At 34.4% G+C, this 15,130-nt stretch overlaps 1 protein-coding gene across 1 annotated transcript in view; it reads left to right on the top strand.

Moving 5' to 3' along the window:
• The window catches only part of LOC149831486 (uncharacterized), a 58,493-nt gene that overhangs the window by 30,586 nt on the left and 12,777 nt on the right, over window positions 1–15,130 (top strand). Inside the window, exon 8 of the mRNA XM_090013916.1 lies at window positions 14,114–14,226. Within this exon, the coding sequence (XP_089870042.1) occupies window positions 14,114–14,226 (113 nt within the window). The remainder of the gene's footprint in view (window positions 1–14,113; window positions 14,227–15,130) is intronic.

The raw sequence follows: 15,130 nt of genomic DNA, 5'->3' as shown, positions 1-15,130 counted from the left end.
TGTTGTACAATACAGTACAATACAGTACAATAGTACAATACAGTACAGTATGCTGTACAATACAGTACAATACAGTACAGTAGTACAATACAGTACAGTATGCTGTACAAGTGGTACAATACAGTACAGAAATATATTCATTTACATATACATATTTAACAGGAAGTAGGGGACCAATGTTATTAAAAACGTGCCTCAAGGCGCAAAAAGCGCGCCTCGCCTCAAGGCGAGGGGCTTTATGCCTTGAGGTGCATGTACAAAGCACAAAAGCCTCGAGGCTTGCAACTCATATGTCTTGAGGCACATGCCTCGAATTTTGGAATTTTGTTTAATCTTTGCTTTCTAGGGTCACTTTGAAGCCAATCAGATATTTTACCTATCTGTTCCACAAGAGGCACTTCTGGATGTTGCATCATCATTGGCTGAGAATGCTCAAACTAGAAGAGGTTGGAACAGAGTAATAATTGAGAAGCCTTTTGACTTTGATTTGTAGTCTTCCTTTGTGTTGACAGAGTCCCTTCTTTCAAATTTTGAAGAGAAGCAAATATACAGGTCTATATCCTGTTGGCTTGTTATTATTTCAAGTGTACCTATTCATCTTCTCTCTAGTAGATTATTGCTTGAATTAACTAGAGCCTTATTCAACAAAAGCTAAAATATATGTAGTATGTTTTCATGACTTTCCCAACTTATTTCAGAATCGACCATCTACTGGGAAAAAACATCATTGCAAATCTTACCGTTATGAGATTTTCCAATCTTATTTTTTAGCCATTGTGGAGTCGAACTTACATACGCAATGTTCAGGTAAAAATTCCTATGCACTAAAATCACACAATGGATGATATTATAGAATGTGTTCGTCATTATCTCTAAGATCGGGTCTGAGCCAAGAAACCGGGACCCGTGCCGGGGGGGGGGGGGGGGGGAAGAGTCCCCAGACCCCCCTTTCTGCAAGGGCAGAATCAGGCTCCACAACTCATCACATACCTGGTAAAATAATATTTTTAATTATTTTACATTGAAAATTTGAGAATCTTAACCGAAACTCCGGTCAGACCTAGTTTGGTATAAAATTTTATAAACCATACCCAACCCATATAATAATTGTACCTCATGGATCCAACCTGAATAATTAATCAGAATCCCTTCTTTGCAACCAAACCCTGGCCCTATAAGATCCAATATGGGTTAGGATTTGGTCATACCCAATCCATTGACACCCTTAGTAGCAGGTTCACCAATTTACAGTCTAATAGACACTCAAAGCAACCACATTAATGAAGTCATTGAGATTAGTGACTTCATTTCATAGAAAATTAATATCATCGTGTCAACTTGTTCAATGTATTCAATTTCGTAGGAGCAATAATCTCTTCTAGAATGTGACGTTGAACCCTTTTAGTGGCAAAATCAAGTCATGCAATTACATGCAGTCACAACCCTATATATATATTAACATTTGGTTGTTAATGCTAAAATGTATTTTTTAATTATGACATGATATTGTTAATGCTAATATGCATTTCGTTGTTAATGTTAATTTTTTATTTAATGAATGATCATGTTTTATTTTTTAGATACTTACATAGATCAAGTTGTTGCGTTAATGTTATTTTTACATGTTAATCTCATATTTTTTCAGTATTTATTTGAGATTTTTTATTTCTTGTTGGTTGTTGCTTCATCAATAAGGAATGATTTATTTATTTATAATTTTAGATATTTTTTATAGTTTTTTTTAAGTTTAAAAAAAAAAACTTTGAGGCTTACGCTTTATGCCTCGAGGCTTACGCCTCGCCTCAGATTTTGGTGGAGCGCCTCACTACGCCTCAACGCTTTTCACAACACTGTAGGGGACCCTTGGGAGCTCCCAAAGGAGTCGTTGGGAGCTCCCAAATGACTCTATGGTCATTTTGACCTAGTGACCCCTAGGGGTCCCTCAATATTACAAAAGAAAAAATTTTAAATAAAAAAAGGAAATAAAAAAATAACTATTTTAATAAAACAATTTAGTACATGAGTGAAATGACTAAAATGCCCCTATAGGGCATATACCTATATAACTAGAAATAAACATATATATATATAATATGTGTGTGTATATAATCTTAACACCCCCCCTCAAACTTACGGTGTAAACACCGAAAGTTTGTTGAGAAGAAAAAGGAAACATGGGACAACAAGAGGCTTAGTGAAGAAGTCCGCAAGTTGAAATTATGAAGTGACATAAGGCAACTCAATAGTTCCTCTCAAGAATTCATCATGAACATAACGGTAGTCCATCTCGATGTGCTTGGTGCGCTCATGAAAGGTGTGGTTGTTGGCATTGTAAATTGCCCTTTTATTATTGCTACACATCTTCGAAGGATTGGAGATGTCAACACTCATATCCCTGAGAAGATTTCTTAACCATACAAGTTTTATAGTTGTAGTTGTCATAGCTCTGTATTCTGCTTTAGTGGATGATAACGAGACCTTTTGCTGCTTCTTGCATTTCTATACGATCAGAAAATCTCCTAAAAAGACACAGAAACCAGTAGTTGAGATTCTATAATTGATATTTTCTCCCCAATCAGCATCAATATAAGCAAGTAAATTTAAAGATGAGGATGAAGATAGAAAGATCCCTTTAGTTATGGTATTCTTGATATATTTGACGATTCTTAATACAACATTCATGTGTACAATTGTAGGAGCATGTTGAAACTGACTAGCAGAGTGAACGACATGAGCGATATCTGATCTGGTAATAGACACATAAGTGAGATACCTAATTAGCTATTTGTAGGGTGTGAGATCTTCAAGAAGAGTCCCATCTTCAAGTCTTAATTTAACATTCACCACTTTAGAAGTTTTCACCCTCTTATCATTTGAAATGCCAGATTTAGCACATATGTCTGCAACAAGTTTCATTTGAGAAAGTATATACCCTCTGGGAGAGTATGCAATTTTAATTCCTAAAAAATATCTTAAGAATCCTAAATCAGACATATCAAAATTATATTTTAACACATTTTTAATATTACTAACTTCCTTTTTGTCATTCCTTATTATAATCATATCATCTACGCAGAGTAGAAGGATAACAATGCTAGCACTTGTATTTTTCACAAAGAGAGCAGTGTCAGTATAGAATGAACGAAAACCCAAATTAGTCATAACATTACTGAATCTATTATACCAGGCCTTGGAAGCCTGTTTAAGACCAGACAAGGTTTTTAAAAGTTTAAGAGATTTTTTTTTAATGTCAAATCCTGACGAAGGATCCATATAGACATTTTCATTTAGTTTTCTGTTAAGGAAAGCATTTTTATCATCTAATTTGTATATAGGTCATTCTTTAGTTGGCACAATGACTATTAGAGTCGTAACACTAGTCATTTTAGCTACGAGTACAAAGGTCTCCTTATAGTCAATTTCATATTTTTGTGAATATCTTTTAGCTACTAACCACGTTTTATATCTCTCTAAAGTTCCATCACTCTTGGTTTTGACTTTAAAAACACATTCGGCATCCAATAGGTTTCTTGTTTAGAGGTAGCTTAACTACTTCCCAAGTTCTTGCTTTTCTAAGAGCATCTAGTTCTATGTTCATGGCTTCAATCCAATGAGGAACATTTTTAGCTTCATTATAGTGTGAAGGCTCATGATGTGAATGTAAAGTTATTAAGCAAGTCCTATAATTAGGAGATAATGTCTCGTAAGAAACATACCTATTTGGTGGAATAGACTCTCTATTAGATCTTCTAAGAGGAGTTTCTTCTATAGATTCATTATATTGAGAGAATTTTTCTAAGGCACTAATAGGATTATTTTGCTCACGCTGGGTATAAACTTGAATGTCTTTAGAAGAACTATCAATGATGTTATCACTACTTGGTGACGTTCCAATATTAGAATATTCATGATTTATATCATCTATAACTTCATAATGATTCAAAGAATCATCATTATAATGTATATCTTTCCTTGGGGAGAGATCATACAAAAATATATAGTGGATTTCCTCTTTATCATATTCTTCAAAACCATTTTCATCTTCTAAGAATGTTACATCTTTGAAAACATAAAGTTTCTTATTTTTAAAATCAAAGCATCTATATTCTTTTTTATTTTCACCATATCCAACAAAAACACATTCAATTGCTTTTGGAGATAACGTATATCTTTTATGTAAAAGAACAAAGCATTTATAACAAAAAATTCACAAGTGATTGAAGGGGTGTTATTTTGAGAAGTTTTTCATAAGGAGAGATATTTTTCAAGGTGGATGATGGCATTCGATTTATTAAATAAGTAGAGGTTAAAACGGCTTCGACCCAAAATTTTTTTGAAATATTTTTAGAAATAAATAATGTTCTAACGGTTTCTACTATAGGCCTATATTTTCTTTCCGCTAACCCATTTTGTTGTGGTGTCCTAAGGCAAGACCTTTGATGACAAATTCCATTTAGCTTTAGATAATTTTGAAAATCATTAGATACATATTCTCCATCCGAATCCGATCTAAGAATAAATATATTGCTTTGAAATTAATTTTTAACTTTCATGTAAAATTCTTTAAAGAAAGAGAAAACTTCCAACTTAAGATTAAGAAAGTAGATCCATACTTACCTAATAAAATCATCAATAAAAGTCACATAATATGAGTAACCACCTTAGACATAACTGGAGATGGACCCCATACATTCGAGTGCACCAATCCAAAAGGTCTTGTTGAGACAAAGGTTCTATTTGAAAATAAAATAGATTTTATTTTCCCAATAATACAATCTTTGCAAGTCATATCTTTTTCATTACAATTTTTTTTCCAAAGGAACAAGATATATTTTAGAGTAGCTTGGACATCCAAGTATTTTATGCCAAGTTTCAATACCCTTATCTTAAACATAAATACAAAAAGAATTTAAAGGAAGAGACAAATAATCCATAAAGTAAAGGTCTGCCTTCCTATGGCCTTGCCCAATCCACTTCTCGGATTGGAGATCCTGCACAAAACAACTATTAGATGAAAGATATTTCACATCCATGGTCAGTAATTTGGGAAATGAAAAAAAGGTTTAAATTTAGTTTGGGAACGACTTTAACTTTTGAAAAAAAAAATGAGAATTGTTAGAATCCAATGTTCCTATACTCTTAATTTTTAAAAAAGTTTCATCAGCCGTAGAAATACAAGATACATTTGAATTGGTGCATACATCGGTTAAGGCATTTTCATGAGGAGTCATATAGAAAGATGCTTCCGAATCTAAAATCCAAGAATATATACCGGGTGAAGATGCGGAGGCAATGGCGACACCCGATATAGAAGAAGTTGCCTTGAGAATTTATTGAAGTGCCATGGAAATTTGTCCAAGTGTGTCTTTAACATTTTCACTCTTGCTCTCTTCTTCCTTGGGAGGTAATTCTTCAACGAAAGCAACCTTATGCTTGAAAGTTTCATTTAACTTTGGGCAAGCGGGTTTAATATAACCCGACTAATTACAATGATGACAAATAATCATTTTCCTTCCTCTACTATAGTTATTATTATTACTATAGTTACTTTGCCTCCCAAAGTGTGAAGGCTTATATGTTTTGGCATAGTTGTTGGGTTTAGATACGGCTACGACTTCGTCAAAACTTTTACTTATACCAAGACGAGTTTCTTATTAGATAATTTCGGCAATAGCATCTTCCAAAGGAAAATGAGTAGATCTATGTAAGAGAGAAGACCTAACTTGCTCGAATTCGGGATGAAGCCCAAATAGAAATTGAAAAAATCTTTCTTGTTTCATTTGTTTTTGCCTAAGTTTCACGTCTTCAATGACAACCCATTTAGGCTCTAGGAGTGCTAATTCATCCCATAAGAGATTTAAAGTACTATAGTAATATTGGATACTCATTTCTCCTTGTTTGGTGGTCCTCACATTTTCTTTTAAGAAATATGCTCTTGAAAGATCTTTTTGGGTGTACATACCTTTCATTAAAAACCAAGCCTCATTGGCTTTGCGAAATTTTGTAATGTTAGCACATACTTTGAGTTCCACGTTGTTCATGAAACATGTAAGAATTTTTGCATGGTTACTCTCCCAATCTTCCACTTGTTTATGATGATCTTCGATAGCCTTGGTACAAACATCTCCCTCTAGGGCTTTCTCTTGACCTCCTTCTATCTTTGTGAGCTTGAGTTGGGGTTCGGGAATAGTACCCATCACATAACCCCAAAGCTTTTTTCCTTTAAGATTGTTTTCCATTACGGATGCCCACATCATGTAATTTTTGCCATTGAGCTTGAAGGAGAGATCAACCTCTTTTGTCTAAGAACACCATAGCTCCTTACCATGTAAGGAAATATGCGGAAGCACGAGAACACTAACCACTTGAAGGCACGTGCACAAGTCCACTATGGGACAATACAAAGATCAATAGGATATAAAAGATAAGAAGTAAAAAATGTAAACAATCTTTTGATAAAATGCTTCAAAGAAGCTTAGAATACAAGGGGGAACAACCCCTATATTTATACACAAAAAAAGGGGAAGTAGGGGACCCTTGGGAGCTCCCAAAGGAGTCGTTGGGAGCCCCCAATGACTCTATGGTCATTTTGACCATAGATTCCCTAGGGGTCCTTCAATATTACAAAAAAGGAAAAAATTTAAATAAAAAAAGGAAATAAAAAATAACTGTTTTAATAAAACAGTTTATTACATGAGTGAAATGACTAAAATGCCCCTGTAGGGCATATACCTATATATATAATATGTGTATATATAATCTTAACAATATATACATACATATATTTGAAAATAACAGAGCATATATATTTATATATCCGAAGAAGAGTAGATATACATCTACAAAAATACAGTTTGTATATATATATATATATATATATATATGAAAAAACATATAATATTATATATAAATGATAAAAAAAAGACAAGTTTGAGCCTACTAGGCAGGGACTAGTCGAACTAATTGGGATCTTTTTAAGTTCAGAGTGCCTAAGTGCCCTGGACTAGGCGCTGACCCCATGCCTAGGCTCACTAGGTTTCTAGTCGATGCCTAGTCGCCGATTTTGACTACAACCCACTACTCTTTTAGATACTTGATTTCTTATGGAGCCTTCTTGTTCAACATCCTGATATCATTATAGATTCTAGCAATGGCCATCCCATGGCCGTGCTCGATTTTTTGTTGTGTTCTATAGGTGCAACTTTACCATTGTCTATCCATTTTTAAGTTGAATGGAGATGGTGGATGTTTCATAAATTGGCTGTCTTGTATTCCTTGGACATGAACTTCAATTCATAAGATAATTCTTTTAGCTTTCGATTTTCTGTCAGATTACATTTATGTATTGGTCACATTTGTATTCTCATGGCAATTTCATCCTTTGATCTATTATTCTGTTTTCGTTGTTACTTGTAGAAGTGACAAAACTTGTAAGCGACAATATTGTTAAACTATAACTAAATATAATGTACTTTGTATTAATCCCAATTATGGTTTTCATACAAAAAAACGTTATGTGCTACCCCTCATATTGAGATCATTAGGGGCTAAGGATATATCTCAAACAAGCCATTCTCCTCTTCCTTAATAACTTCAAGATGCTCTGCCAATGATGAATCTGAGTTAAAATGCTTCTCAAAAGTACCAAACGGACCCCTCGTTAAAGTATTAGAGCATAAGGATGATGAAGGATTCAAGGGAGTGACAATAGAGAGTGAAGAAGGCAAAGCACTAGAATGAAACCTTCATTAGCCTGAAAAGAAAGAAGCATTACAACATACAAGGGTTGACCCCCTTGGATACACTAAGAAAAAAATGATTCTCTCTAACTTCTTGAAAAAGTACAAAAGTTCCCTCATAAATAATTCTATATACACTTTAGAAGGGTAGCACCAAAACTAGAAATACATATGATACAATTAAACATATTACACTATTTAACACTTGCCCTCAAACTTGAGATGATGCTAACAAAATCATTCGAAGTTTGAAAAGAAATAACTAAAAGTGTAATGGAGCCAAAATTTTAATAAAAACATTTGCAATTTGCTCCTTTGAGATTACATGCTCCAAAGATATGATCCCATCTTTATAAGCTCTTTTTATAAAGTGACAATCAATCTCAATATGATTTGTTCTTTCATGAAATTTTGGATTTTTTGCAACGTAAATAGCACTTATATTGTCACAATACAAAGATATTCCTCTTAAAATTGCAACTTTGAGCTCTTCAATAAGTCATCTTATCATATGATGTCTGCAATTACTTGTGTCATGGCTCTATATTCTTACTCTCCAACAGACCAAGTAACTCGTTGCTTTTTTGCTCTTCCAAGAGATTAAAGAGTTCCCAGGAAACACATAAAACCCGGTAGTTGAAAGGCAATCCCTAGCATTCTCAAAATCATACTCATAATCACAATCATCAACATTTTTTTTGAATTAAGATCGAACAAAAAATAATACTTAGTTACTTTCTTAGGTTGATCTTTATCAAAAAATATTTTCTTTTTCAAAAAGGTTACATTTCTTGAAATATATAATTTTTCATTTTTAGAATCATAGTACTTATATCCCTTTTGGTTATCGACATAGCCGAAGAAGGCATAAGGGATAACTCTAGGCAAAAATTTGTCAATCTTATTGGTCAAGATAAAACATTTGCAACCAAATACACATCCAGAATAATCAGGAGTGAGTCAAAAGTTTTTCAATAGGTGAGGTATTTTGTAAAGAAGAGGATGGCATTCTGTTTATAAGATAAACAACATTCATGACAACTTCGGCCCAAAAAACTTTAGGTACATGGCTAACAATAAGCAAAGTTCTTGAAGTTTCAACAATGTGCCTATGTTCTTTCAACTAAGTCATTTTGTTGTGGTGTGTATGGACAAGATCTTTGGTGTGTGATGTCATATAAGTTGAGATATTTTTTAAATTCTTTTGATAAAAATTCTCTCCCTGAATCAGTATGAAATATAGTGATTTCATTTTCAAACCTATTTTTAGCAAATTTATAAAAGTTTTGAAAGCGAGAAAAAACTTTAGATTTATGCTTAAGTAAATTCAAGTATATCTAGTAAAGTCATCCACAAATATAACGTAATATGCATAACCACCTTTAGGCAAAATTTGTGTTGGACCCCAAACATCCAAATGAACTAACTCAAGAGGTCTAAGATGAAATAAAAATTGAATGGTAATCTCTTCATTTTTTCAAGAACACAGTCTTCACAGGTAAAATCATTAATATTACAAAAAAAATTCAAATTTGAAAAATATTGGATTTTAGATACATGTGGATGTTCTAATCTTCTATGCTATAAATTTAAATACAATTTTTGGACATTACAACAAAAAGTATCTTTGTGTATCTCCAAAAAATCCATATAATAGAAACCTCCTTTTCTATGACCTTGCTCAATCAGCTTTCCTGACTGGCGATCCTGTACCAAACATTCATTTGAAAAGAATGAGATATTACAACCATAATCGGATATTTGAGCGACAAAAAAAAAGATTTAAATTTAATTTAGTATTGTATCTAATTTTTGGGATGAAGAACCCTTTTTAGTTTGAAAGATCCTTTTCAAAATCTCCTATTCCTTCGATTTCAACACTTGAGTTGTTATGACATACAAATAAAATATCATGATTTGGAGTCATGTGAAAAGATGCAAAAGAATCAAGAAGCCAAGGAAATTTACCAGGGTTAGAGTAAGATGAGACCACAACTTCAGTTGAAGAAGACAATCCTCTAAGAAGGGGTTGAAGATCTTCAACTAATTGAGAAAATGATATAAATATAATTTGACACTTTCTTGGTGGTATTGTGGTGGTTCTGAACTGCTTGAAATTAGTTTTTGCTCAGTCCTTGTTATCGACTACACTACATAAGAATTTTGAGTAGCATCTTTATTCGCATTTGATAGTCTTCTGTTGGTGTACCTATTTGGCATATTTGGGTACTTTCATTGTTGTGTTTGTGTGGCTTGTGGAGGCTAATTTTGTAGTTTGGGTGTTTGGAGATTATGGAGAAGGGAGAATTGATACAGTCTGACCCCATTGAAGTTTGATGGGAACCATTCATTTGTTTGTCAGATTGGTAGATTTTGTGATAAGCGGATTACTGAGTCAGGAGCATCTAGAGGTGACATGAGATGCCACTATTATAAAGAAATTGGACATATGAAGTGATCCTGCCCTGTATTGAAAAAGACGACTGGAGGTTCTATAACTCAAAGAGAGTCCTAGAGACAAGAATGCACAAATTGATGATAGTGGAAAGACACAACTTGTTGACTTGCCTGTGAAAGGTTATTTTGAGCATTCTGGTGGGAGTCAGTTATGGATTTTAGAGTTTATGCAACAACAGATTCTCCAGTTGTAGCTCTTAACTCAGTCATTTAATGTTGTCCTCTCTTCTAACCACCCTTTTGTTTCTACTTCCTCTTATGACGTTGCTTGTAAAGGTATTTCTAGTAGTCATCTTGGGTGGCTGATAGATTCAGGAGCATCATGCCATATGACTACTCATGATTCCATTCTAACCAATTGGCAATCTTGTATTGGCAATTTTACCATTGTAGATGCTTCCTCCGTGATTGTATCCAAAGTTGGGTCCATTACTCCCAATTCTTGTGGTGGGAGTAAAATGAATATTTCACAAGTTTATCATGTCTCTTTTCTTGCAATGAATCTTATATATGTTGGCCGAATTACAAAGCTTAACTGTAATGTTACCTTCTCTTGTTGATTGTGTTGTGCAAGATTAGTTGTCTTAGTATAGGAGCTGCAATTATGGATGAGTCGGTTTTGTGACACCAAAGGCTAGGTCATATTTCTAGTTCTAGGTTGCAACATTTGGTATATGCTAGGAGTTTAGGTGGGTTGAAGTTAGTTGTGTCAAGACATGTACAAGAATGACAGAGTTGTAGGCTTCGTTCATGCTTTGCCATTTGGGTTTAGAGATAGGGATGTTGAGTGTCTATTTGATCTTGTTCAATCAGATGTGTAGGTCCCCTCACTAGTCTTGTCTAAAGGAGGTTCATCGTATTTTGTCACTTTTATTGATGATTGTACCTTATATACTTCGGTATATTTCATGAAAGGTATAGTCAACTCTGAGATTTTGAAAAAGTTTTGTACCATGACTGAAACTCAATTTTTAGCTTAGAGTTCTTTGTACCGATTCTGGTAGAGAATATATTAGTAGTGTGTTTGAAAGTTTTCTATAGGGAAGAGGAATTGAGCATCAAAAGATATGTCCATATACTCTTGAACATAATGGGGTGGCTAAAAGGAATAATAGGTATATTTTGGAGACAACGAGATGTCTTTTATTTGGTGGATGTGTGCCAAAAATATATTGGCCTGATGTTGTGTATGTGTCTATCTATCGGATAAATCGTATGTCATCAGGTGTTCTCAATGATATATCTCCTTTCTAAAAAATGTATGGAATTGTTCCAAACTATAAAATGATGAAAGTGTTTGGATGTACATATTTTGTGCTTTGACTTGATAAATATAGAGATAAATTGTCTCGCAAAACTATTAAGTATTGCTTCTTGGGCTTTTCGAATAGCCAAAAAGGCTACAAGTGCTATGATCCGATTGGAAAAAAAGTTTGGATATCTAGAAATGTTGTCTTCCATGAAAATATGTCTTATTTCAGTCAAATTAAGGATAAGGTGAGAGAAGAGACTAATCTGTCCTTCTTAGTGCCATTTCTTAAGAAAGAGGGAGTTAATCGGCATATGTTGGTTTAAGGGGAGCAAGTTCTCTTGGGAGGCATTAGGTTTAGACAAATTTATTCTAGACGGCATGAAGATATTGTTGAGATACCTTTCTTGGATCAAGTGGAAGCTGAGGTAAGTATAGAGGCCAGTTCTAATCCAAATCCTTCTTTAACTGATCTTGAGCATCAATCAAAGTCTGTAGTCATCTCCATCTTTTTCACCCTCTCCTCAGGTACGTCGAAGCTCTAGAGTATCTATTATTTCTCGCTTTGTGTTATATGAGTCTTTCTCTTTTAGATATTGTGCATTCTTAGCCTTTAGTCACTCTTATGTTGGGCCTGTGTCTTATGCAGAAGCAACTAGTAAAGAGGAGTCACTACAAACAATGGCTAAGGAGATGAATGCTTTAGAGAGAATGCATGCATGGTAAAGCCTTCACTAGGCAAGAATATAGTGGGGAGAAAATAGGGTTTATAAGATCAAGACTAAAGTAGATAATAAGGCAAGATTAGTGGCAAACGGCTACAACCAGCAGTTTGGAATTGATTTTGCAAAAACTTTTGCATTTGTGGCTCATATGACTACTATTCACACCTTGCTTGTAGTAGCGGCAGTGAAACAATGAAATCTGTGACAATTATATGTGAAGAATGTCTTCTTGAATAGTGATTTGGATGAAGAGGTAGATATGCAGTTGCCACAAGGATATTCGGATCTAGAGGGCAGAGCTTGCAGGTTGAAGAGGGCTCTATATGTGCTCAAACAGGTTCCTCGAGCGTGGTTCAAAAAATTTAGTACTACTGTCAGATATCTTGGGTTTGAGCAAAGTTACCATGATCTAGCCTTGTTTGTAGCATCTTCCTCTCAAGGAAAGTGCGTATTACTCCTGTGTGTTGATGATATGATCATTATAGGAGATGATTTGGAAAGGGTAGATGATACCAAGAAGAAGTTAGGCAATATATTTTAGATGAAGGATATGGGAAATTTGAAATATTTTCTTGGCTTAGAAATTGTATACTCAAAGAGAGGACTTTACTTGTCCCAACATATGTATGCAATTGAATCGGTGGTGAAGGCGAGATTAGCTGATGACTCAAAAAGAGTTAGTTCTCCTATGGTAGCTAATGTCAATCTGAGAGCTTTATATAGGGTGAAGTTAGATGATCTAGTGGTGTATGGGCAATTAGTTGGGAGCTTAATATAATTGACTATATCCAGACCGGATGTCACTTAAGTTGTTCATGTGGTCAATCAGTTTATGAGCTCTTCCTGAACGGTTCATCTTGCTGCAGTATTTTAGATTATCAGACATGTAAGGGACACTATGCACTATGAGATCTTCTTTTCATCATCCTCTTTCACAAATATGAGAGCCTTTTGTGATGCTGATTTTGGAGGCTCAATTCAGGATTGTTTCTCTACTATTGATTTTTGCATTTTTTCTTAGAAGCTCCTTAATCTTATGGAAAAGTAAGAAGCAACAAAGAGTTGCATTATCTATAACTGAAGCTGAATAGAGAGCAATGACACAGGTTACAATTGAGATTATTTGGATAAGGTGGCTATTGGGAGAGTTGGGAGTTCCTATTTGATGGTCAGACCTCTAATATGAGTGTCATTCATATTGCAAAGAATCCAAAATTTCATGAAAGGACCAAACATATCGAGATAGATTGTCACTTTACAAGGAGGGCTTATGAAGATGGAATCATTTCTCTTGAGCATGTTGGCTCTAAAGATCAGATTGCAGACTTGTTCATCAAAAGTCTTGCTTTGTTGCACTTTAACACATTCCTTTCCAAAGTTGGGATGATTCCTCTTGCATCATCTCAAGTTTAAGGGAGAGTGTTGAGTGACTCATGTACAGTATGTGTATTATATTTTGTGTGCTACCCTCTCTATGTATTTATGTGTACATTATATTCTTTACAGGGGTATTATTTATTTTCATTTGGTAGTGTAGAGTCAGCTGTTTTTGTCTTCTAGTGGGATAGGAGGGATGTCCTCCATATAAGATTGTATTCTCTCATTTCTCTTTAGTGAATCTTTTGGCTTTCATTTCTCCTTGTGCTTTCTCATGCTAAGCAAATCTGAACACAGTGAAGGTGAAATTAGCCCCCAATCCCAGTGGAAAGTTATCTCCTTGCACTTTCTTTTAGTTTATAAGTTTACAAAACAACCAAAGGACTTCTAAATTTTGTTTCATATAAATTATAGTTCCTTACTGCTGATTTTTGGTGCTTTCCATGTTTATGTATGACAGTTAAATAGTTGTCTTAAAATGTGATAAATGTAGAAATGGCTTGTATGATCTCCTTAATTATATTAGATTCTGTAAGAACTGATTTTCTTAATGTTTAATATTGCAGGAATTACTTTTTCCTTTCACAGAGCTGGGGAATCATCTTCTTTTTGTTGCTTCTTGGAATGATCCCTTAAAGTCTGGTTTATTCTGCACTATAGTTGCATATGTTATTTGCAGGTCTGTGTTTCCACAATTGCAATGTTTCCTCCTATTTTTCCTTGCTTAACATGCATGCTTTTAAGAGTGCAGCAATATATTTGAATGACCCTTCTGAGCTTTTCTTCTGGCTATATACTCCAACATTCATAAATGTATGTTGCAATGGTCATCAATACCTATATGGCAATCTGGCTGGAGTATCTCATTTCTTATTTTTCTTGCAGAAATGTGTATGGTAAAAACTTCTATATTCTTCCAATTCATTCTAATATCCCAGTTGTTTACATGTTGTCAGAGATTCAAGATAGAAATCATCAAGTAAAACACAAAGAGGAGAACTACAAAAGCTTCATTCAATAAGAAATGAGAAGATACAACAATAAAAAGGGTGAAACCTCAAATCCTACAGATACAAAGACTAAAAGGCCCTTATAACATTAGTATAATACAAAAAAAGAAAAATTACAGATTTACCCTCATAAAGAATCATATGTACAATAAAGATGGTTTTCATATTTTAACACTTCCCCTCAAACTTGAGATGATGCAAATGGAAGCATCCCAAGCTTGGATAGAAATGTCTGAAAATGCAAAGGAGCCAAACTCTTGGTAAAAGTATATGCTATATGTTCTTTTGAGCTCACATGCTTAAAGGATACAACTCCATCCTCATACGCCCTCCTAGTAAAATGCCAGCCACTCTTCTTAATATCAACTATTTTTTGCATATAATCTCTTGTGATCTATGTCACAGGGATTCGGCTAGGAGGGTGCCGCACCCGCGTCGACGCGGGTGCGGGTGCCGCACCGGGTGCGGTCAACTCGATCCTGGGTGTGTTGACCGCACCCAGGATCATTAATGTCCATTTTTAAAAAAAAAAAAAATTGCCCAAATGGGCTTCGAAATTTTTTTAAAAAAACT

Source organism: Nuphar pumila, chromosome 7 (assembly GCF_984573655.1).
Source record: "Nuphar pumila chromosome 7, dmNupPumi1.hap1.1, whole genome shotgun sequence".
Classification (NCBI taxonomy): domain Eukaryota; kingdom Viridiplantae; phylum Streptophyta; class Magnoliopsida; order Nymphaeales; family Nymphaeaceae; genus Nuphar; species Nuphar pumila.
This window is presented reverse-complemented; position numbering and strand designations above follow the sequence as displayed.